The sequence below is a fragment of the Epinephelus lanceolatus genome, chromosome 6 (genome assembly GCF_041903045.1).
Source record: "Epinephelus lanceolatus isolate andai-2023 chromosome 6, ASM4190304v1, whole genome shotgun sequence".
Classification (NCBI taxonomy): Eukaryota; Metazoa; Chordata; class Actinopteri; order Perciformes; family Serranidae; genus Epinephelus; species Epinephelus lanceolatus.
Window position 1 is genome coordinate 32802054 of NC_135739.1, and position 22990 is coordinate 32825043.

The window sequence follows — 22990 nt, forward strand, 5'->3', positions numbered from 1 at the left end:
TGATGGGCAAAGCTGGGGACTACAGTTTATGATGTCACTAACTGGCTAATATGAATGTCAAAGAAGTCAAGCTGATCTTAAAATAATGGTACCATGATTAAGTCATTCATTCAACATATATATGCTATTAGGATTAGTCTAATGAAGGTCAGCAAGATAGCATGCCCATTTTTAAAACATGTATTTTTACACCAATTTAATGAGTCATATTTTAATGTCAACAGTAATCTGATTGATTAATCTGCTTTGGCTCGGCTTCCCTCACCTGTTACAGTAGGCTGAACTACATGGAAAATCCACACTGTAATTTCTGTAACACCACCTGTGAACTGCAGTGTGCTTTATTGGTATTCTGACAACATAGAACAGAGGTGAAGTGGAACTCATTACATCAGGGATCAAAGCATGTGCTGGACATGAACCATCAGAAGAACCAGATCTGATGACTGCTAACAAAAGCAAAGCAGATGACAAATGGACCACCAGTCTGGATTCTGTAGTTTAGCAAATGTTTATTGAGTGACATATTAGTCCTTCTTGGCGGCAGCTTTCCTCATGGCAGCCAGCACGTTGCTCAGCTCCTCTCTCTTTCTCTTGGCGCGAATGTGAGTGCCAATCTGTGGAGGAAACACAGCAACATTAGACTGATCCAACACTGCTAAACCCCACTACTCACAGGACAGATTCAGAGTGAGGCTGCACCCTTTCGTCTTATACAGTGCAGCGAGCTGGTGCCTCACTGCTTCTGTACGGGCCTGATCAAATATACATACTGTGCATTAGATTTGTAAAGCTGTGTGTTAATGTTGTGATATTAAGATCAATCACTGAACATCTGTTTAACTCCAACAGAGAAGAAATTGATGGGAAAATGCTGCTGTGGCTGTTCAGTGGGTGTCATGCTCCTTAAAGTATCCTGACATAACAAATGCAAACTCACCCTCTTCTTGATAAACTTGAGGGCTCTCTTGTCCTTAGACACCTTCAGCAGCTCCATGGCTCGCCTCTCATATGGAGCGAAACCGCACACTTCGCGGATCATGTCGCGAACAAACTTGCTGTGTTTGGTGAGACGCTGCAGAGGAAACACAAGGTGTACAAAGACAACGCTTTTAAACATGATCTGCTTTATCTGAACTGTGTGATCACTTTTAAACTCTTCATGGCAGAAATTCTGGATCATAGAGATGGACATTGTTATGCATCACATCTTCAGCAGCAAATCTACAGCATGTTACCACTGAAAAAATATCCAAGTCTTATGACAATGTGATAATCACATGCTTGTAAAAAAAAAAAAAAAGAAAAAGAAAAAAAAGAGGGGTGCTATGAGGTTTGTAAACCACCAGATGTCACTGTGCTTGCAGAGTTTAAAGCCCTAAAGCTTCACAAGGCTTCATCTGCTCATCAACAGATCTTTAATAGCACAAATCACATTCATACATTGTAAATATACATAATCTTTTCAAGGCTCAGTACTTTCTTAAAATGACTGGTCATAGTAGTTGTTTGTAAACTTAACAGCAGGAGGAGGTGCATTTGTTGGCAACCAGTTTTCAACAGAGGATTAAGATTCCGTCAGCAGGTTTGAGTGTATGTGGGATTAGGTTTGGGCTGCTACTAAAAATTATTTTGATTATAATTTCATGTTAGTTATTTTTCTTTTTTGACTGATTAATCCTCTGGGGCTGAAATGTTCTTCAGAAAACCTCATCACATCAGCCAAGGCTGACAGATTCAAATGCACTTTCCAACCAACAGTCTGAAACCCTACAGCATTTTGTTTGATATCACGAAGACAACCAGCAAATATTCACATGTGGGAAGCTAAAACCTGAAATTTTTGCTATTTTGCTGACATGATTTAAACAAATAATTACCGAAATAGTGAATCGACTAATCATTTCAGCTGTAAAGTATGTTTCATTTAAGAATTTGTTATCCAGTGCAACAGTGTGGCTCATTGTGTTTGTACTAGTTTTGTGGAGCTCTATGGCACAGAAGAAAAACATATCAGGTTCATAATAACAATTCCTCAGTTTTAGTCTTTTCAAAGGATTTGTTGATGGAAAATATTAATATCACCAGACCTCTCTGCAGGCTGCAAACTGTTTCTATGGTGCGTACTTCAATGATCTGATGTTAAAGCTGTGAACCATTCAATGTAAAGTCATTAGGGCTGTCAAACAATTAAGTTTTAAAATAACGATTAATCGCATCTTTATGATTCCAATATTTTGCTATTTTGCTTTTCAAAACAGTTTTGAAGTCCATAAACAAGGTCAAACAACTTTCACCAGAGTGTCTTAACTGAGAATCAAATGAATGCAAAGAAATTTACTGTCTGAACTTTAACATTTGTTTCTTTCAAATTGGCGCCACTCTGCTACAACAGTCTGGTCTTAAAACCATGACTTAGAGATAGGAGAAGCCCTCAAGGTGCTTATTCTGTGAAATACAGTGTTGTTTTCTTCTGTACGCCAAACCATTAAAACACAGGAGTGCAATGTCCAATCAGTGTCAATATGATTTGCAGTTACAAGATCATTTCGATTACTAACTGACGTCCAATGATCCCCAGTTGACGGGAAAACATTTGCACTTCTCAGGAGTTCCAGTATAGTTGTATTCTCTGATTCATACAGGTACAGTTTGCGTGAAACTACTGTTCCCCACGACAGGAAGGCATATGACCGGTCACAACGTGCCAACCAGAGGATGTCCCTTAGACCTGAGTCTATCACGATGGTCTGCAGTCAGTGGCAGACTGCAATAGTGCTTTGCCAGCTTTGGTGATGTGGTTGCCCGCTGACATCAGTCTGACTGCACCTATGTGTTTAGCTCACAGGTGGCAGCTCAAACTCAAAGTACTTAGGTGATATTTTAATTCCGATTATTACAAGGTGCATATTACTTCTGACTTGTTAACTAAGCCATCTGGGGGTTTTATAAAGTGAAATGACCCATTCAAAAGCAAAGTGGTTTTCATCACTGAGGCAGGAGACTGCTGTGGCAAATTGACTACAGTGCATCGAAGAGACAAAATAGCAGCCCCGGATTAACACGATTGCAAAAGAAAGTGTTATGTTTAGGCCTTAATTGCACTGCGATTACATGTTCACGCTGCTATAATCAAACACTGATCACTTTAAAGTTGATTTCAGTTTCACACATCTGCACCCAAACTACAAAACACTAGTGGAATGACAAGGTGTAATGTGTAGTTGCAATAAACATCTGTATACCAACTCCTCTCAAACCCGCTCTCTGCAATAATGAAATAAAAACGGTATGACCAGGACTGACAACTAGAGTCACTCAACAGCAGATACTCACCCCACGTCGGCGGCTGTGTTTGGGAGCAGTCACATTTTTGGTAACTGGATGGCCTTTGTTAAGGCCCACAGCCATAGGGTAGCGTATAGCCATGTCTGCAGAAGAAGGCACACAAACATCAGTTACATACAAACAACAGTCTTACATGAGCTGCTTGGGGACATCACATCCCATGTCAAGCTATCACACACTGTAGTAGCAGCACCCAACAGCACCCACATTTCCAACTGTCAACAACAGCACACTATTGATAGCAGAACAGAGCAGGTTTAACTTCAGTTGAAAAGTCCTCAATACACTGAAATAGGGCATTACTTTTCATTCGACTACTTCAATGTGTGGGTTACTCAGTAGTATACAATAGTGATACAGTAGCAAGTGTAACGTTATAGCTTTCACACATGTACAAGATCAATTTCTATACAGTTTATCCAACAGAGGCCTGCCAACATAAGAACAGACTTCGTACTAACAGTCTGTGTCTGTGTACAGCACGTATCACGACTGTAACTCTTATAAAACAGTCAGTTGTGCGGAATAATTAGCTGCAGCATAGCCCTGAACACAGAAACATGGATGCCGCTTAGTGTCTGAGGCGGCTTCAACTTTTCGTCCGTTTTACATGTTATCGTGCGACAATACTGGAGACAGACGTTAGGTGAAGTCTGTAGTCTGATATAGTTTAATTTTATTCGGTAAAAATGGACGGATGGCGGAGATTATGCGTGGCTTTTAGTTGATAGCTGTCAACATTAAAGTCTTACCTGCTGTCTATGATGGCGGTCAAGCCGGAAGGACTGCCGGATGAGCGAGGCGGGGTAATGAGAGGTTTGACCCGGAAAACGACTTTGAGTCGTCGGCAGAGAGGCGCCCCTACCGGCCCGGAGGAGGTACTGTTTCAGTTTGGTTTATTTTGGTCATTTTGCAACCTTGAAATCTCAAATACACTGGAAGATAGACAATAAATAAACATTAAGTTAATGCTTTTCTAGCAAAAAAGACAAGAAAAGAAAAGGTTAAAAGAAACAAACAAAACAAAACGAGGTTTCTTCCCAATTTCCTTCTGGCCTCAGGATTTTGGGGAGTTTTTCCTTGTCTTCGTAGAGAGCTCAGGCTGGGTCAGGAGCTGCTGCTCATATGGGCCTATAAAACCCAATTAGCAATGCATGATGTAGGCTAAATGTAATACTGAGCCATTCAAATAAACTTTAATTCAATTTAAATCCAGTGAATTCACCTTGTCTTTAGACCACAGAACATCATCATACCCTCTTTCTGATTGCATTTTGAGTTAAGTAATGGTTTGAATCTACCTCCAGGCTTTTGTCTCCATTAAGGTGACAAGATGCACAATAAATAATAGTGACAGCAGAGAACTGAAAAAATCAGCAGTTAGACGCTGTAATATAAGTGAATCAGGGTTTGTAAATAAAATACACGTGGAGTTTGGATTACTTCTCAGGCCTGATTAAAAATATTTACTCTCTGTCATTAAGAAATTTGTTTTTTAATTCATTTGTTCACTTGAAAATATTGATAATAGGTAATAATAATGAGAAGAAGAAGAAGAAGCGCTTCTTTCACAGCAATGATACTTTTAATGGGAAATTGAATAAAATGCCTTTCAAAAGAGTGACATATAAGCAAATAAAAAAGAATAAGAGACTCTTAAACAGGCAAATATAAAATGTGGGCATATGGTAAGAAACGTGTATTTCAGAGGTTTTGAAAAGTGATTTAAAAGACAGCAAACATAAGATCCTCTGGCAGGGAGCTCGGGAGCTGAAGGACCCTCTCTGAAAAGTGCTTTGAGTCTTAAAGCCAGCATTGGAGAAAGCATTTATATCCTTTGCTTAAGTTAAAGTTCCAGTACCACACTGTAAAAATACTCTGTCACAACTAAACAATTTAAGTGGTGCTTTACCCTCTGAGCCAAAGCTGCCCCATTCATTTGTAGCCTCCTCTAACTTTGAAAGTTTAGATAGGGGCTTAGAATATTATGATGAAGATGGTATATGATGGCCATCCTCACGCTCTGTTACTTCTCATAAGTCATATGTTGCAGCAATTTTCATAGATTGAATGCAAAATGTAACCATTTTGACCACTCAAGAATTGATAACAAATTGCCAAAACTCCCTTTAAAATACCACATTAAGATGTCAAGACCCTGAGGAGAGGAGCACCGCAGAGAAATCCATGCTGTGATTTGGCATCAAAAACTGTTTTTGTAAGAATTGCATTTTTCGGTAATCAAGTGGTTAGCACTTTCTGGAACCTGCTGAGTAACCCCCTTATTGTTAATATACATATGAATGCCATACTGTACATCCTCTAAATGCCATTGAGGTCTCTTGTTTGTGTTTGTAAAATTTTATGAGGCTCCGATTATCCGAGAGGTCACTATAGGTCATTTTTTACAGTGAGGTAGAGCTTCAAAACATGGTCAGTGGTCACTGTAGCTCCAGGGGCTACAGTGGGGACTAACATTCATGAGATCATCTTTATTTTGTTGCAAGTGGTCCCATTTGTTGCCTGTGTTGTAAAATTGTAATTAGCCACGAAAATCAGAGGTGAATTGGATTTATTACGAGGGATCCAGCTAGAAACAAATTATGGGTGGGCACCATTTCAAAAGTCCAAGATGTCCACCGCAGACAATTTGAAAACAAAATGAAAATATTGATTTTGGGGTTCATCGCACTCTAAACTTTCCAAAAATGTATGGTTAAGCAACTCCCCTAAGATTTTAGGGAAAGTTACAATCAGGCAATAATGAACCTGACAAATAAAATGTAAAGGGTATTATTATGATGATGATGATGATTATTATTATTATTATTATTATTATTAGAATCATTTGAAAAATATACTATAAAAAAAACAATTGGTGCATAAAAAATAGCCAGAATGCAGGAATGTCTGACACTCAAAATCTTAAGGGGAAGGACCCGTAGACTGTCCTCTTGATTTCTTTCCTCCATTAACATACTATATTTATAGATCATTATGGAATGATTAATTCATAGATATTTGGGAATTGATATACGGACCACTTTCTTCATGTGTTGGTTAGTGTGGTTAAATTGGATTGCATTATTAGACATTCCTGATGAGACACCGCTAAATGTTGCACAGAAGACAGATCAAGCACAGCAGCTGATCAGTCACTGGACCAAATACCAGTCCAGTACATCAGTCTATCCTCACTGATAACACCTCATTAGGCAAAGTATCCCCAGAGAAACACATTAACAGCCAGTAGTAGCAAGGCATTTATATTGCAGACTCTTCTCCAGAGCGGCTCCTCGTGCAGGGAGGTCAGTTCACTGGTCTCAGTCGCTGGGGATACAGAGCCAGAGCTCGGACTCGTCAAACCACAGAGCCACAGAGCTGCTCTCCGCCACCAGGATTGTGGCAAGTGGTCAGAGTCAGGGCTGACATCAGAGATCGCTGGGTCAGAGGTCATGGGGGGACCTGTGAGGTCGATACGAGGCTCCTGGCTGTGTCTGGACCACCAGGTCAGCCTATACAGCTGGAAAAGAGAGATGAGGCTGAGCACATCAGTCCCTTAGCTTTGAAGCAAAACTATCGAACTGTTGACTGTAGTTCAGAGGAATTTTACAACTTAATACTTGTGTTTATGAATGTATGACAGGTTTCTTACATGTTCCTTAGGTATTGGGGCAGTGGCCAAGCTGACAGCAACAATGATGATGCAGGTGAGAGCCAACAGGATGAGAGCAAAGTACAGGTAGTGGACATCAGCCAGGATTGCAGGCCGATGATCAGGCTGTCCACAGGAGGGAGCTGCATAGGAGAATTCCAGAACCATGCGGATCAGTCCCACTACGAGTCCAATCATCAGACCCCAGAATGCACCCTGAGTAACACACACAAACACACGTGCGAAATATTTAATGTAGAGTAATATGGAATCAGCAAAGTAAAAAGCCAACATTGAAATGAAAAGGAGCCCTGCGATAGTCTGGCGACCTGTCCAGGGTGTACCCTGCCTCTCGGCCGATGTCAGCTGGGATAGGCTCCAGCCCCCCCGTGACCCTCAAGAAGATGAAGCGGTTAGAAGATGAATGAATGAATGAATGAAATGAAAAGGGCCTTAAGGGTCTGTACGTTGGCCTGTCTTGTAGAGTTGCCCAGTGTCAAAATCTAATTTTCATACTTTTATTTACCTGGATTTATAGCTGTATGTTGAGAGCTTACAGCTTGAATATGTAACTACGTGCTCAGGCTACAGCGGCTATGGAGATACGAAATGGAGATCACATGAACTGTAATGGGCTGCTTGTGTTTACTCTCCTACAAGTTTGCGATGCAGGTAGATCATGTTGATTGTGTATATGTGTGCGTGTGAGACAGAGACCTGCTCGTTGGCACGTGGCCAGAAGATAGCCATTAGGAACACAGCGGTAATGGGAGGAGCGAGGAAGCTGGTCACTGACTGGATGTAATCAAACAGCTGTCCACTGTTGGCTGTTTGGATGACTGGAATCCACAACAGACTAAGACACACCAAGACCAGGATGAACAATCTGAAAATACACAAAATATTATTATGCCAGCTTTGGATGAGGTCAAAATAGTCTTCAGTCATTATCAATAATATCTCGTAGAAGTAGACGTAAGGTATCCATTGGTACCAACCATGTTGGCAAAGCTTTTCAGGATGGAGGTTACATTACGCTAGGTTACAAATGCAGGGTAGATTTTGGTGAGGGAACAACTGGCATGGCCATTGTCAAAGGGGTGCCTTAAGCTCTTACCTCAAGATATCTGAATGAAAATGGGTTCTATGGGTATCCACGAGTCTCTCCTAAACTTGAGAAGGCTTGTTGCCAGCAAATGTTTTGTTCCTTATAGTCAATGTTCATTAGAGCTGTATATTTGTCTTTTTAAGGAAAAGGACAATCAGCCTATTTGAAGAAAGATGAATCTCCTAACACGTTTAAAGATACATGACACATTAAAACAGGATTGTTAACGATACCAGTGTTCATCCATGCACATCATATAATTAGTAATATTAACTGTAAAATAAGAAGCCAAAGTGTATCAGTATACGATTCTGTAACTCTCAATATTGACATCGTTTTCAACTAGCCTATTCCAGAAATTAAGTTATGGCTCATGGTTTTGTTGTACTACCCCCAAGTTTTTCAGCGGCCCCATCTGGCCCAAAAAAATAAATAAATTCCTGGGGCACCACTGCAACCGAAAGAGCAATGACTTGTCTTCAAGCTGGGTTTGTCTGAAAACAGATCTTTTGGTTTCAGGAAATTCTTTGGAAAAATGTCTGGAGGCTATGAAGTAAAGTCCGTTTTAATTGTGTAGCCCAGTATCACAAAACACAAATTCGCATCAGTGGGCCTTTTCTGATATGTACCACTGAGTCTTCACACCCCTACCTTCCAACTATCATGAGCTCCCTCTCTGAGGCTTTGGGCCTGGCTTTGTGGTAGAGGTCCAGTGTAAACAGAGTGGAGCTGCTATTAAAGATGGAGGTCAGAGACGACATCAGAGCAGCTAACATCACTGCTAGCATCAGACCACGGAGACCTGCACAGAGAGAAGGATCAAACCCCACACAATGACAACTAAACGTCTATCTGCTGATGAAGACACTGTCATACACTTGTTTAAGTCTAACACAAATATTTCATTTTAAAACAAGCTTTGCATGGGTTTGTGTGTGACTCACCAACAGGCATTAGCTCCACCACTAGTTTAGGGTAGGCGATGTTGGAGCAACCAACTGAAGCGCCACAAACACTGTTACACACTGTTGGATCCACACAACCTACTTCATCTACAAACACACACAAACACAGAGAGTAAAGACACAGTTAGTTATGGGAATTTGCTTAGCTTCCACAGTTTGTAGGCTTCTGTCTTTCTCTTAAATGTTTCAGAACAAACAACAACTTTCTGTATTAGCCACACTTCAAAATATCATACTAGGTTTGTTTATGTTGTACAGGTTGCACAGGCACTTTACATTACTGATAACCATTTAAAAATGCTGTAGTATTTTAGATTTTGGAAATCTTTCCACATCTCAGACAGTTAACCTCCAGAGACGCCACAGTGAACATTATGTCTGCTGTAAATGTATTACATGTGACTGCCTGAATGATAATGCATCGAGTTTAACATTGGATTTTTCTTCTCAAATTCAAGTTAGGGTGAGTAAATTATATACAAATAATCATTTTGGGTGTGAAGTATTCCTTGAAAAAAAACCCCCACTGAATTTCATGCTTCCATGAATACAATTTACGTGGCAGTCCGACATGGAGGGGCAGACTGACTGACCTGGGAACAGTGCTCGGCTGATCATGCCTGGCATGACGATGAAGAACATGGGCAGCACTTTGAGGTAGCCTCCCAACACGCTGCCTGCTTTGGCATGAGACAAAGACTTGGCTGACAGAGACCTCTGGACTATAACCTGTACACACAAATGTACATAATAGTATTTGCCTTTCTATACTTATGAGGACTCTCAACTTGCTGTACTTTTTGCAAACTGTTACTTGGACTTGTGGTTTGGATTCTTATCAGTGCACATGACATTTGATTACAACAGACAAATATTTTGGTCTCACTGATTTCTAATCATGGCCTTGTTTAAAGAACTCACGAAACAGTAGCTAAATCAACTCAAGAGTGTTTATGATGTCATAAAGAAAGCACACTTTATCCATCAATTATCCAGTTATTTTACTGTTCGTCTGATCGAATGCAACTAATAAACCCTAAAAAAACAAAGACTTTGAAATGACTGATAACTTAAACCAAATATCTTCGAGTCATTAGTGTGGGTAAAGTTACCTGATCTGTGCACCAGACCCATGTAGCCAGTACAGTGAGCCCAAACACCAGACCTGGCCACGGTATATCACCTGACACAGGGTCTCTGAACAGGTGGAAGGCGTCACTACGAGGCAGGTGGCAGGTGGTGTTGGGGACTATCACCGAGGGAACAGCTGACATATAATGATCCATAAGACCCTCATACCAGCCAACTTTGGAAAACGCTGGAAAATGTACACACACACACACACACACACACACACACACACACACACACACACACAAACTTAATTTTAGAACTGAACAATTTTATACCTTGCCCATGAAGTACCCTCTAGTATTAATGTGAATGTGACAGGAAAAGAAAAGTGGGTAGAATCGATGTTTATTTCTTTCACAGGTATTTGACATAAAAATGTTCACTCAATGATATTCATTATTGGTACAAAATATCAGTTACCATCAGTTATTGAAAAACAAAAAGTTTTAATCAGCATCAATTCAGTCATCACAGGCACAATTTGTATTTTCAGTTTCCAAAAATGTCCACACAGACTTGAGTAGACTGCTACTGTGCTACTGTTTCCGCAAAGCTGGTCTCCAGCATGTTGAAGCCTTTCTTGACTGTGTGTGTGTGTGTGTGTGTGTGTGTGTGTGTGTGTGTGTGTGTCCTACCTATGAACATTAGTGCGAAGGCTCCCCCAACCATAATCACAGTCTGGAGCGCATCAGTGTAGATCACTGCTGCCAAACCACCTACAGACACACACATGTACATTTGTGTCAGAGTATTAGGACAATAAAACTGGGCTTCATGAAGAGTTTGTTTTAGAAAAGGCATAAGCAAGATGGGATCAAATCATTGTTTTAAATCACTGACTTTTACGTGAGAAAAAAATCTTGACTCAAAGTCAACTTTTCAAGAGCTTTCAAACACATCTTCTGTAGAAGTTGCCACCACAAGCATCCCAGTGGGACTCTTTATTAGTGCGGTCAATATTCTAAAATATTCTGTAATATTCTAAATTTGATTATAACACCAAATTGTAAACACAAATCAAAACAAGCAAACAAATAAAAATACATTTGATTGTGAAAATTAATATTTGGTTGTGAAAAAACAGCAGCACTACCCCTGCTGTCTGCCTTGCAAGTTCTCTTGTGGGCCACTGCACTGAATGCACTGCATGATGAGAGTCACACTTTCATTGATTGATAATGAAAAGTAGGTCAAGCTGAACAAGCAAATAATTTAACAACACTGAATAACACATTAGCGACTACTAGTGACTATGACTTTGTCATTCTGGGGACTTCTGTTCCGGAGAGCTGAGAAGTTGAAAGTGATGTAAAATAATATTATATTCAGCTGTTATTTATCTTCCTGTTCAACTCAGGTGTGTCGCAAAAGCTGTCCAACCTGGTAGTCTGCCTCCAGACTTCTGACTCACCACCTGCATTTATCTCTGGTTTGTTGTGTGATTTAGTTCACTCATGTGTTGTGGTCACTGGCTGTTTATGACAAGCAGTCAGCCGGTGAGGGCATTATAGTAGTGACAGAGTTGGTGACAATCATGAATGAGATGAACTTGACTTACAAAAATAACAACTCTTATGTAAACTGACATATCAACAGAATAACAGCAGCATGACAGATAACTCATTCTGATTGGGCAAAACAACAACCCCTGGCAAGTAGGCTGAATCAGACTGAATGAACAAAGTTAAAACAAATGGACATTCTCTATTTTCCATTTATTAATGTTTACAATAATAGATTATAATTAGTTTTTGTGTGTGTGTGTGTGTGTGTGTGTGTACCTGCCACAGTGTAAGCAGCAGTGACCAGCAGCAGTATACCAGTGGACAGGTAGAGATCCCAGCCCATTGACACCTGGATGAACATTGCCCCCGAAAATATATCTGTCTGGGTAACACACACACACACACACACACACACATATAGACAAATTATTCTGCTGTGTCTCGGATTGTACCTCATTTGTGTGTAGCTTTGGACAAAACAGTCTGCCAAATAAATAAATGTGTGAGTGTGTGTGCGTGTGTGTGTGTGCCTTACAGATATTTTGGTGAAGATGTAGAGGATGAGTGACAGAACAGACATGTATATGCGTATCCTCTGGCCTCCAAAGCGTTTGGCCAGGTATTCAGGCATGGTCACCACACCAGCAGAGATATAGACAGGGATGAAGATCCACCCCAGAGCCACCAGGACCCACGCTGCCTACACAAACACACACACACAGGCTCAACAACACATTGTCAGCATTGTCTGCTAATGTACTTTATTGTCAATATAACTTCAGTAGACAAGGTCGATATTATGAGTCATGTCAAGCTGGTCTGAAGAATGCAAATGGTTTTTACATCTGGCCTCACCTCTCTCAATTCTATATACATATATATATATATATATATATAAAGAAGAGATGAACAACAGGTCGCCCCATTTCTCTTCCATAATCACACATATAGTGTCAGACTGTGTTCCTTACATTCCATTCAAATCCCCCAACAGCGATTCCTCCGGCTGCTCCTGTTCCCGCCAGACCAATAAACAAACCGCTGCCAACATTACTGGACATCAGAGACGCTCCAATCTGTAAACATATTGATAATACTCAATAACAACAAAAGCTTGTATTTACTTTCACAAATAAGATGCTAGTTCAAAAATTCAAAAAGTGTATTTATAGATGATATGAAGTAACTGTTCTGTAACGTTACGGCAGGTGTAAGAGCAGCAAAATGTAACTGTTCACTACAAAACAGACCAAAAATTCAGGCAAAAGAACAGCACACTATGTTGACAAAGCCTTATTGTATACAGTACAATATAGCACATTAACATGGAACTGAGGACCAAACATCACTTCAGTCAGAAGTTTGGTACTCACAGGCCACCAAGTCATTGAACGGCCAGCCAAGAAGTACCCCCTCACAGTGGTGCGATTAGCTCGCATTGATGACTGTAGAAGGGACAGAGGTACAGGTTAGGCCAGCAGTACACTTAAAACTGAAACTAATGTGTTCTAATGTGTAATATCACACATCTGATACTGATACTATCCAGGGATAGCACCTGATTGTGTTTTAGGATGCTATATCAACATTTGTGGAATCCAAAAACCAGTTAATAGTGAAATTTGACCAAGTACACTGTTAGCACACTGGGGTTTAACAAACTATCACCAACACCTGTCCACCTGAGATAGGTCTTCAGGTATTTTAAAGATATTATGAAGAGTGATGGTGATGGTGTGAGTGTGAAATGAGTTGAGCCGTTTACCCAGATTCCAACCACCATGACAAAGACAAAGTAGACGACAACCACAGCGATGTCTGCAGCATCCACACTGATACCTGGGCGGGGTGGTGCTGCAGTGGTCAACCCAGAGGAGCTGCTACCTGCAAGCCAAGTATAGAGTATCATGTCACAATGATAGCATATTCTTCTCTTAGACAGAAACACTACATGCAGCAGCTATGTAAAAAAAATCAAAGCAAACAGAAGAAATATAAGAACAATACATAAAAGACAAACTGTCACTCAACAAGACCATAGAGGATGCCAGGATGTCAGCTGTGACAGCAATGGGGTTAAATTTCAGACTAGCGTGTGGGAAAGATTTGTCTTCTGCAATGTAATATTACAAGTACAATATAATATTTTATTCCTAACGACTTAATTTGCCATCTAAAGATTTGCTCTACAGAACATGTAGTCCTGTCTTTGAGCACAAAAATTATATATATATATATAATTATACTTTATGTTATTTATTGTAGAATTTTGGTGTTTTTTCTGTTGGAAAGGGGCTTTATCTTGTGTAGTTTTGGTTATACACATAATTTACTTCCTGTGCATCTTTAAACTTTCTTCTCCAGGTGGGCCTAAACATTTTTAGACTGCAAAAAGATTAATATGTTTCTAAATCATAATGTCATATCGATAACGTCACAACAGAGAAATATGACATGAACATTATGGACAGCTGTTAAAAGATGCTTGACTCATCTCTTCTCTTGACTTGTCTGAAATACTGGTTACCTTCTCTTTTACTCTCTGAAATCCGTTGTCTTTTCCTCATGCAGGGTCTTTTCTTAATGTGCAAAATGTGGACACACTAATATTTATAACTTGTACGCAGGAAATGGCAATAAAATTGAAAATAATCATACTCTTCTGGAAAGTGGAAGTCCGTCCAGTTACTCAGAGCTCTATGATGATCATGTTAAGTCCAGTCAGAGCTCTGAGGAAATGTTAGGTGCAAAAACAAATACTCCAAAAGTGCACAGAAATTAAAGATATGAGTTTTATTCCTGTAGCCTTGATCATGGAGGGGCAGTTTGTTATTTGAAGGTGTTGTGGTGTGTTGTTATTGAACTAAAAGATATGTTGCTGGCATTAACAGTGAGTACCTACAGCACCTTGCATCAACAGGGACCAAAGATACATCTCTCAGCTGCTTCTTCCTCATTATACCCCTCAGCCAAGGTGTCCAAAGCAAAGGTTTTTGTCTTCCTGGGGCTGAAGGTAACATAGTAATACTGCTGTTGTTCCTGTTAAGAGCTGCTGAATCAGCTGTTTTAACACAACCCTGTTTGGTTTGTATCTCAGCTTCCACCTGTGTCCCTGTCTTACTCTGGAGAACTATCTATAAAATCTGCTTTTCACATGCCATAAAAACAAAGCTTGTTGTCGTATAAGCAGTCGTCCACAGAGCCAACAACATGAGTTAAAGAAGGTTCAGACCTGTAGTCGGACTGGCAGACATGTTGATTCCAATCTTCCAGATCGTGTTGACTTCTCACAGACACTCAGTGTTTCTCCAGTGTTTGAGTTCCTGTGACTCTGTGACAGAATTAGTCGATCCTGCTGGTAACCCTGACAGAGGTGTGTGAATCTGTGCAGTCGACCTGAGGCTTAATTATTAATCAGTTTGTTATCGAAACAGGCAAACTGCACTGGTTAGCTATAATTAGTGAAGACTGACCAACATGACAGTACATGTTCTGTATGTGTAGCCTATAGTATTTAGTTTGATTCCATATTTAATTGGTCAGTGCTACACAGGTCACTGACAGCTGGAAAAAGAAAGTAATATGTTCCTACTTAATACTTAAGTCATTCAAAGTGTGTAAACCTGTCATTAAGTTGTATATTAACACTTAGTCATTCAATAAAGAAGCTTCCAAAGTCCCTTAGCAAAGAAATAAAAAGAAGGGAAGCATGTTGTCCAGGATGTTTTGCTACATGGTGATGCATTTAATTAGCGCTGGATCTACACAGAAGGCTTAAACATTTACACATCATCCATTACATCAGACATGTTTTCATGCATATTGAGTACATAACCACCTACTTTATGTATAAAAGCTAATTTATTACCCATTTAATGTTCCTTTGCACTGTTGGTCTTAGTTTACAATCTATAGATTTTACAGAAACACCTGAATTGTATAGATATTGTATGTTGGTCAGTTGCTTTTCATACCCAGTACTGGTATGTATATAAACTTACTTTTTCTCCAAATTGTATGTGTAGTACATAATAGTTGTGTGTGTGTGTGTGTGTGTGTTTTTTTTTTTTTACCTATCTTTGTTCAGCACATACTTGGCCTATAAAGCTGACTCTGATAAAGGTGATCAGCACATCAGCAGCAACTTCAGCTATTTGTCTACATGAGATGCGTTCAGGCACAGTATTGAGTGTAGGTCACCCACATAAAATGAAGAAAAAGATATCTTTCCCAAACTGTTTTCTTTATGCTCCCCAAACTATGACCCTCTTGGAATTAAACTGCTTTCAAAAAAACAACTCAGTGTATTTTGTCATTTTCACAGAAGTTTATTACATGAATTCTTTATACAGCATAAAGTTACATTTACAGCCAACTCGACTTCATCATCATCATCATCATCATCCTTAGAGGGAACCACCTTTGCTTCTCCTCATAGTTTAGGGGGTCCATACAGCTTCCATCCCTCCATCTTGCCGATTTTTGTGAAGAAGGCCAGTGTACCCAGACCCAGACACGCTGACGTACCGGTCATAGCACTGTGGGCTGGACACACAAACACAGCAGGTGATATGGCTGCAGTTAGGTAAACTTTTGACATATTTTTTCACCTTCACCGCCATAAAACAGCTAGCTAAGTTACCGCAGAGTGACTGTTGAACACCAACAACCACATCATCGTCATTATTGCAGAGATTTTTCAACCAGGTCATAGGATAAATCTGTGCTCTTCTGTCAGCTTTAGCTTTATGTCTATTACATGTGACCTTTCCAGAAAGTACATTAATTTCACAGCTTTTTCCTTTGTTTAATGCATTCTCTGTCGACACAATCTTCAAGTGCACAACCTTAGATTATGGTTGTAATGCTTGTGTGTATTCGTGTTTGAAATGTTCCTTATGTTTATAATGAAAATAGTTTACCAAAGTTGGCTGTGGGTAAAATGATACCTCAGTCCCCAGCAAGACAACTTAGCATATGACTGGACAGAGCTACACGCCCACTCATTACTGTATCAACATCATTATCTTAAAAGGTCAGTTTTGTCTGAATGAACATCTCAGTGCTCCATGTCTCCACTGAAAAACATTTTAGTGATCGGAGCAACCTCAATATTGGCGGACCTGAATCGATTTCTAGGTCACCGGCTGGGGGACGGAGGAGTGAAATCGGGAGGAAGCAGAATTAGCTGAAAGGAAAGCACCTCGTGTCTCCTCTGCCAGGACTGATACTTACTTCTTGCTCCCAGAAAGATCCCAGAGGCACAGCCCCCGATGAAGTAATTCAGCGGGTCATCCGGGGCACCGCGAGCCTGAGCACTGAGACAAGTCGCCATGCCGAAAATGGCTCCCACGGAGGCTGGTACAACAAAGACAGACACCCATAATCAGCATTACACAATTTGATACAATTTGTTGAATCCATTGAACAGTACGTCAACACATTTAGACCAAAAGGTCTGACTGGGATTTTAACTATAGGATAATGCAGAAGAACATCTGCAAGGTTTTCATGACTTATCTGGCAGGAGAAATGTTTCCCTTGATTATCGTGTTTTTAAGCAGTGGAATTTGGGACATAAACTGCGTGAACTAAAATAATGATGAATGATGACATGAATATTTACCCATGGTTACAGTTGTGTTGGTCACCCTCTGTACTGCGGCCAATGCAGATTCAGGCTGGAATGCCACTAAGTGATAGGCTGACCCAACCAGGCCTGAAAGCACACACAGACACCCGCACACATTACAAACTTGTAATATAGTCCCACTTCTAATGTTGATTTACCATGAATTCTCAGATAGAGTCAAACTGTGTCTGCAGTAGCATGAGACACTGTAAGACCTGAAAATTGGCTCTGAATTCTTAGCCAGACCAAATCCTGATTGCTTACTTATTTTTTTTCTGGTTTATTATCATTTTGTGAATTTTTTATTGTATTGTGGTCAGGAAAACATGATTTTGCTTGTGTTAAGACAACATCAAACACTAGTGCACCGTAAATCTAAAACGATACATTGTTTGATGTCACAATATCGATATAATATCAATATATGGCCCAGCCCTGATGTGTGTGTCATCAAACCAGTCTAAATGTCGAAGTGTTTACAGGTGTTTTAAATGGCCTTCTTATATTATATCTATAAAATGGCACACATAAAATGACTATCATCACCTTTATTAATGTGCAGCCCAAATCTAACTCCCTGAGCTTTTCTGCAAAACTATCTGTTAATCAGCCAGATGTCAGATATCAGATCAGTCAAACAATAAAACTTCAGACTGCGTGACTCTTCACAACACCTGCGTTAATGTGTGTTGTTAGCTCCCTGCTGGCAGCGACAAACTCACCAGACTCAGGTTACATTCATTAACTGTTAAAGATTTTAGAAAACCCTGACTGAAAAAAAACCGCGGTCAACTTCACCCTTAAAAAGGCAAAACAAAATGTGTTTATCTAAACACTGCTAACTGTCAGTCTGTGGCTAACCTGCTAGCATAAAAGCGTTAGCATTAGCTACAACACATAGCTATCTTTCATGGTCCAGAGCAGCAGCCTGCATCTATGCCCGGCACCGTTCACAGTAGTTTAAACAATGCTGATATTTACCCACAGCTGTGGCCACTTTTGTAGTGATCCATGTCTTTTCCACACAGCCAGTGCCCTCTGGTATATCCCAGTACCCCATCTTGTACTTAGCAAGGACACAAGCCAGGATGTAAGTCTCGCGAGAAACGGTTTCCTCGTATATTTTGTGGCGGCTGGCTACCCAGTGTTCAGTGCATTACCGCCACCTACTGGAAGGGAGTGTGAATCTGTGAACCGGCACCATCACATACCGTGTAAAGTACTCACCAACCGATGTCTCGGCCTTTCTATGCCTACCTGCCAGTAAAAGCAGCCGCCGAAGGCGTTTTGTTTTCAGGGTGTCCGTCCATACAATGTGATATCTCAAAAAGGCCTTGAGGGAATTACTTCAAATTTGGCACAAACGCCCACTCGGACTCAACAAGGAACTATTTAGAGTTTGGTGGTCATAGGTCAAAGGTCAAGGTCACTGTGACCATGTCTGTTTCATTCTCATGACCGCAGTATCTCAAGAACACCTTCAGGGAATTTCTTCAAATTTAGCAAAAACATTCACTTGGTCTCAGTGATGAAAATATTTGATGTTGGTGGTCAGAGGTAAAGGTCATTGTGACGTTGCATCCGACATGAAATCCTAAGAACACCTTGAGATAATTTCTTCAAATTTGGTACAAATGTCTGTTTGCACTCAACAATGACCTGATTAGAATCTGGTGGTCAAAGGTCACTTTGACCTTGCGTCCGTGTCATACTCGTGAACGCAATATCTTAAGAGGTCCTTGAGAGAGTTTTCTCAAATTTGGCACAAATATCACCTTAATTTCAAGAATGAACTGATTAAAATTTGGTGGTCAGAGGCCAAAAGGTAAAGGTCACTGTGACCTCACAAAACATATTTTTGGCTGTAACTCAAGAATTAATTCGCTACTCATGATGAAATTTCACACAAAGGCCTGATAGGATAAAATTATGTCATTATATGTCCAAAAGGTCAAAGGACCCCCAAATCCCCCCTTTTACACCCTTGTCTGCTCCCAACATTCATTTGTATTGTGTAAAAAGGTTTCCTTTTTAGTAGTACTGTATTTACACAACAGTATTTTGGATTTCAGCAGAGTACAGACAATCTGTATTCCATCTGTGAAGTCAATGCTCTGAGTAGCCTTTAAAAGCATGTTTGTGATTAGAGGATTTATTAAACCTGTCACCGTAGAGTACAGAGATGACAAGCTGCTGCTTACTGCAACACATCAAGGTCAGTTTCTTGCCTCTGTCATATCTAATGACCTATAAACTATGGGCATTTGCAGCCCAAAGAGCCATCAACATTTTTCAACAGCAGAAATTAAAGAGCGTAAAACTTTAAATCAGTTTATTAAGTCAACATGGTGCCTGGTTCCAGCTTTAGCAGGGTATTTACAAAGAGCTCCGCCCGCTTCATCAGTCATCCTGCCATTCAAATGTCGATGGTCTGGGTTTCATTGTCCCACAATTCAGGCTTCTGGAGGAATCACTTCTTTTGCCAAGAAAACAATTCCAATCAGACCAGACTGTACATGGACAAACGGAAGCTTCAAGTGAGAGTCTGATGTTTATGGTCATTGCCCTCGTGTCACGTCAGTCATGCTTTACAGTAAATCATTTCTTTTTCCAGAACTGGCTGTATTTGTCAGCTTGGAAGTCGTCTTCAAATTGGACTGTTGTCTGTTTTGTCATCTTCTTCACTCCTCTCTTCTTCTGTCGAGCTCGACGCTCCTCTTCAGACAGAGTGGACAGATTGATCGGCATCTTTCAAAACACAACGAAACACCAATAAACTTACAAAACATCAACTATGAATGAACACACTCATGGTCTAATATGCTACAGTATTAGTGCACCCTGTTCTCTATAACAAGGGTGAGGGTTGTGATGGAACAGGATGTTGCCTTAAATGAAGAGATTTTAATAAATATAAATCTGAGTTTATTCATCATTGGGAGTGCCAATCAAGTGAAAATAATGTTTGCGGCTCTGGCTGAGCTCTGTCAAGTCTGAGAAAATAACCCTAATGAGGTCATAGTGATGTTGTTAGGGTTAACACAGCTCTGGCTCGGAGACTACAAATTCATAAAAGAACTCAAGTTGAGGGACTAAAAGTCACGACATCTCTGCCTCAGCTGTTTTAAGTTTAACCATTGTTTATAAATTTAGAAACGCCAGGATCGAAAAGTGATTGATGATATGTCAGTCTTATTCTATTGATATATGTCACTGTTGGTTTGTGGTATGTTTTTATCCTATTCCTGGCATATGGGACTTAAAAACAGTATATCACATCCAGTGTCATTTATCAATTCTCACACGGATACACAGATTCCTACTGACATATGAGACATGACATGACACTCCTGCTTCACTGGTATATACCACTGTCCACCGGTGTGCTGGTGTCTGGCATCTACTCGTGGAAGAACAGTGGCAGACTGTTGTCATGTGGCACACAGCAGCGACAGGCCATTGGCCAACAGTGGCATATGCAAGTAAAGATTCGCTATGGGCCACTGGGGAGCACACAGCAGCAGAGAAGGACTGACATGCTGTTTTCATGTGCCATATTCAGGTACTGGGTCAAAACTTGCACCCAGCCCAGGGGTCTGAAACCTTAACTATTAAAACAGACATTTTTTGACCATAAATAATTAAAAATAAAATCTGCCTGGAGGCACAAAACATATTTAAGCTTCACGGTAACACTCCGTATTGAGTCTAAATTAGCTTATTGACATTAAAAATAGATCTAGATAAGCATTTAAAAATATGTTTTCCCACAATATGGCTCATCTGCAGTGGGCTATATATGAATATTTGGTACTTTAACTTTGAAGCATTGGCACTGAAAGCAAACAAATCTGTCCACCCATGATCAAATTCTGTGTTTTCCTCCTCTGAGACTTTTACTTGTATGGATTTGGAATCAATTTCTAGCGTTGCTTGGGAGGCTTGAGACTAGCCACTGCCGTTGAGGTTTGGCAACATTAGAGCAAACGGTGCCAGGCTATAGACATATGATGCACAGAGTATGTAAGACTTTCTTTAGGCCTACAACCATGATCAATAAAAATCTAAATGCTAATGCTGTTATTCAATTTCATGTGATTTTTTTTTATTTTTTTGTCAAAGCCACAGAGAGCCACTGGAGAGGGGCTAAAGAGCTCTGCAGCTGCTGGTTGCCTACCTCTGACCCAGCCGATTCAAACCTAAACCACAGAATTGGCATATCTTTATAAACAGTGGCATGTGTCAACAAGGATCAGAAGGTATACTGCAGTGGAACATACTGTTTGATCTCTGCGCTGCTGCAAAAGTATGGAAGCAATACTAAAATCACTAGCATTGCCCTGTAAAGGTCGTCTTAACATGGTGACAGTCAGTTTGCTGCATCTGCATAAATGAAGTAAGCTATAAGATTTATATCTTGATTGTAGATCCTGATGATTTCCTATTAATGAAGCTGTCTGGTCAGTCATGTTAACATAAGCAAGAAGAAAGGAGCCCATGTTGTTTGAGATGAGATGGAGCACTGACCATGAGGATGCGTTTGGGTTCTTTGTATCTGATGCTGACAGTGGATCCATCAGGTCGCACCAGCATCACAGGGTACAGCCTCTCATACTTCTGCCGACCACAGCGCACCACCGACGTCCTGTTGGAGTTGAGCTGAGGGGGGTGTGTGTGGAGCAGTGACGCCTGGCCGAGCCCTGCAGTGTGTGCTGGTGGAAACACTGACTGGACACCTGTCCGGGTGAACACAGAGCAAACATACCTGCCCGAACACACACACACACACACACACACACACACACACACGCACACACACACACACACACACACACACACATATTATAAGTACAGAGCACATGAACCTTAATGTAGCCAGTTCGCTCCTCTGTCATTTGACAAGCATCTGATCAGTGTTAAACATGACGAGCTTCTTCTTCTGAGGTCATTTTACACAAGGTCTGACAACAGCACGAGCTCTGACTACGTGTCACACCTCTAACATACATGTCCACACATTATTCAGAGGGTCTTACCGTGATAACAGACTCTGAGGTGTACTAAGCTTCATTAACAACATGTTCACGACGAGCTAACTCTGACAGGAAGCACTCAACCAGAAGGTCACACTGGAGTTCACGGAATAAATGTCCGACTGAAACAGTAAGGCGCAGGTTCGTTCCGGCACAATTCACACTGGAAAGAAAGGGCGGTTTCTTCTCCTTCTTCAGATGATTTTTTTCTTTGTAAAATCTATTAATTACCAAATAAAATGAAAACATACATGAACAGATAGGGTCAGGGGATCACAGTACTTAAAAAAACATATATCAGCTCACCTGGAGACTGTGGAAACTGAATAAAAAAAAATTAAAAACGTTGGTGGAATATTGATAAATTGTCATTATGCTCAAATAAAACCAAATTCACAATATTTGGATATCTAAAAATCTATAATTCAGTACAAATTATTATGGATAATGTTGAAAAAGAACGAATTAATGAAATTCAACTTTTCATTGAGTTGTAATACATCAAAAACTAGGCGGGAAACCACCTCTAAATCATATAAAGACAAAAATGGAAACGTTTATTGCAATAATATATTAATATTACATATTACATGCACTTGTTTATTGCTCC

At 40.3% G+C, this 22990-nt stretch overlaps 4 protein-coding genes across 4 annotated transcripts; all 4 read right to left on the minus strand.

Moving 5' to 3' along the window:
* Positions 1–492: 492 nt before the first annotated feature.
* Positions 493–4195, minus strand: rpl36 (ribosomal protein L36). Its single transcript, XM_033620682.2, has 4 exons — positions 4101–4195; positions 3337–3431; positions 941–1075; positions 493–617 (listed from the first exon to the last, which is right to left on the minus strand). The coding sequence occupies exons 2-4, from the start codon at positions 3427–3429 to the stop codon at positions 528–530; spliced, it is 318 nt and encodes a 105-aa protein (XP_033476573.1). The 5' UTR covers positions 3430–3431; positions 4101–4195; the 3' UTR covers positions 493–527.
* A 724-nt stretch (positions 4196–4919) lies between these two features.
* slc5a9 (solute carrier family 5 member 9) lies at positions 4920–15269 on the minus strand. Its single transcript, XM_033621082.2, has 14 exons — positions 14948–15269; positions 13481–13599; positions 13089–13160; positions 12687–12791; positions 12251–12415; positions 11992–12097; positions 10846–10926; positions 10189–10394; positions 9670–9805; positions 9056–9163; positions 8763–8913; positions 7721–7889; positions 7004–7219; positions 4920–6871 (listed from the first exon to the last, which is right to left on the minus strand). The coding sequence occupies exons 1-14, from the start codon at positions 14967–14969 to the stop codon at positions 6560–6562; spliced, it is 1968 nt and encodes a 655-aa protein (XP_033476973.1). The 5' UTR covers positions 14970–15269; the 3' UTR covers positions 4920–6559.
* Positions 15270–16022: 753 nt separating this feature from the next.
* Positions 16023–18484, minus strand: ndufa11 (NADH:ubiquinone oxidoreductase subunit A11). Its single transcript, XM_033621206.2, has 4 exons — positions 18329–18484; positions 17342–17434; positions 16951–17073; positions 16023–16260 (listed from the first exon to the last, which is right to left on the minus strand). Exons 1-4 carry the CDS (start codon positions 18405–18407, stop codon positions 16148–16150), a joined length of 408 nt encoding a protein of 135 aa, XP_033477097.2. The 5' UTR covers positions 18408–18484; the 3' UTR covers positions 16023–16147.
* Positions 18485–19664: 1180 nt separating this feature from the next.
* Positions 19665–22501, minus strand: mrpl55 (mitochondrial ribosomal protein L55). Its single transcript, XM_033622365.2, has 3 exons — positions 22384–22501; positions 21875–22112; positions 19665–20095 (listed from the first exon to the last, which is right to left on the minus strand). The coding sequence occupies exons 1-3, from the start codon at positions 22425–22427 to the stop codon at positions 19946–19948; spliced, it is 432 nt and encodes a 143-aa protein (XP_033478256.1). The 5' UTR covers positions 22428–22501; the 3' UTR covers positions 19665–19945.
* Between the last annotated feature and the right edge of the window lie 489 nt (positions 22502–22990).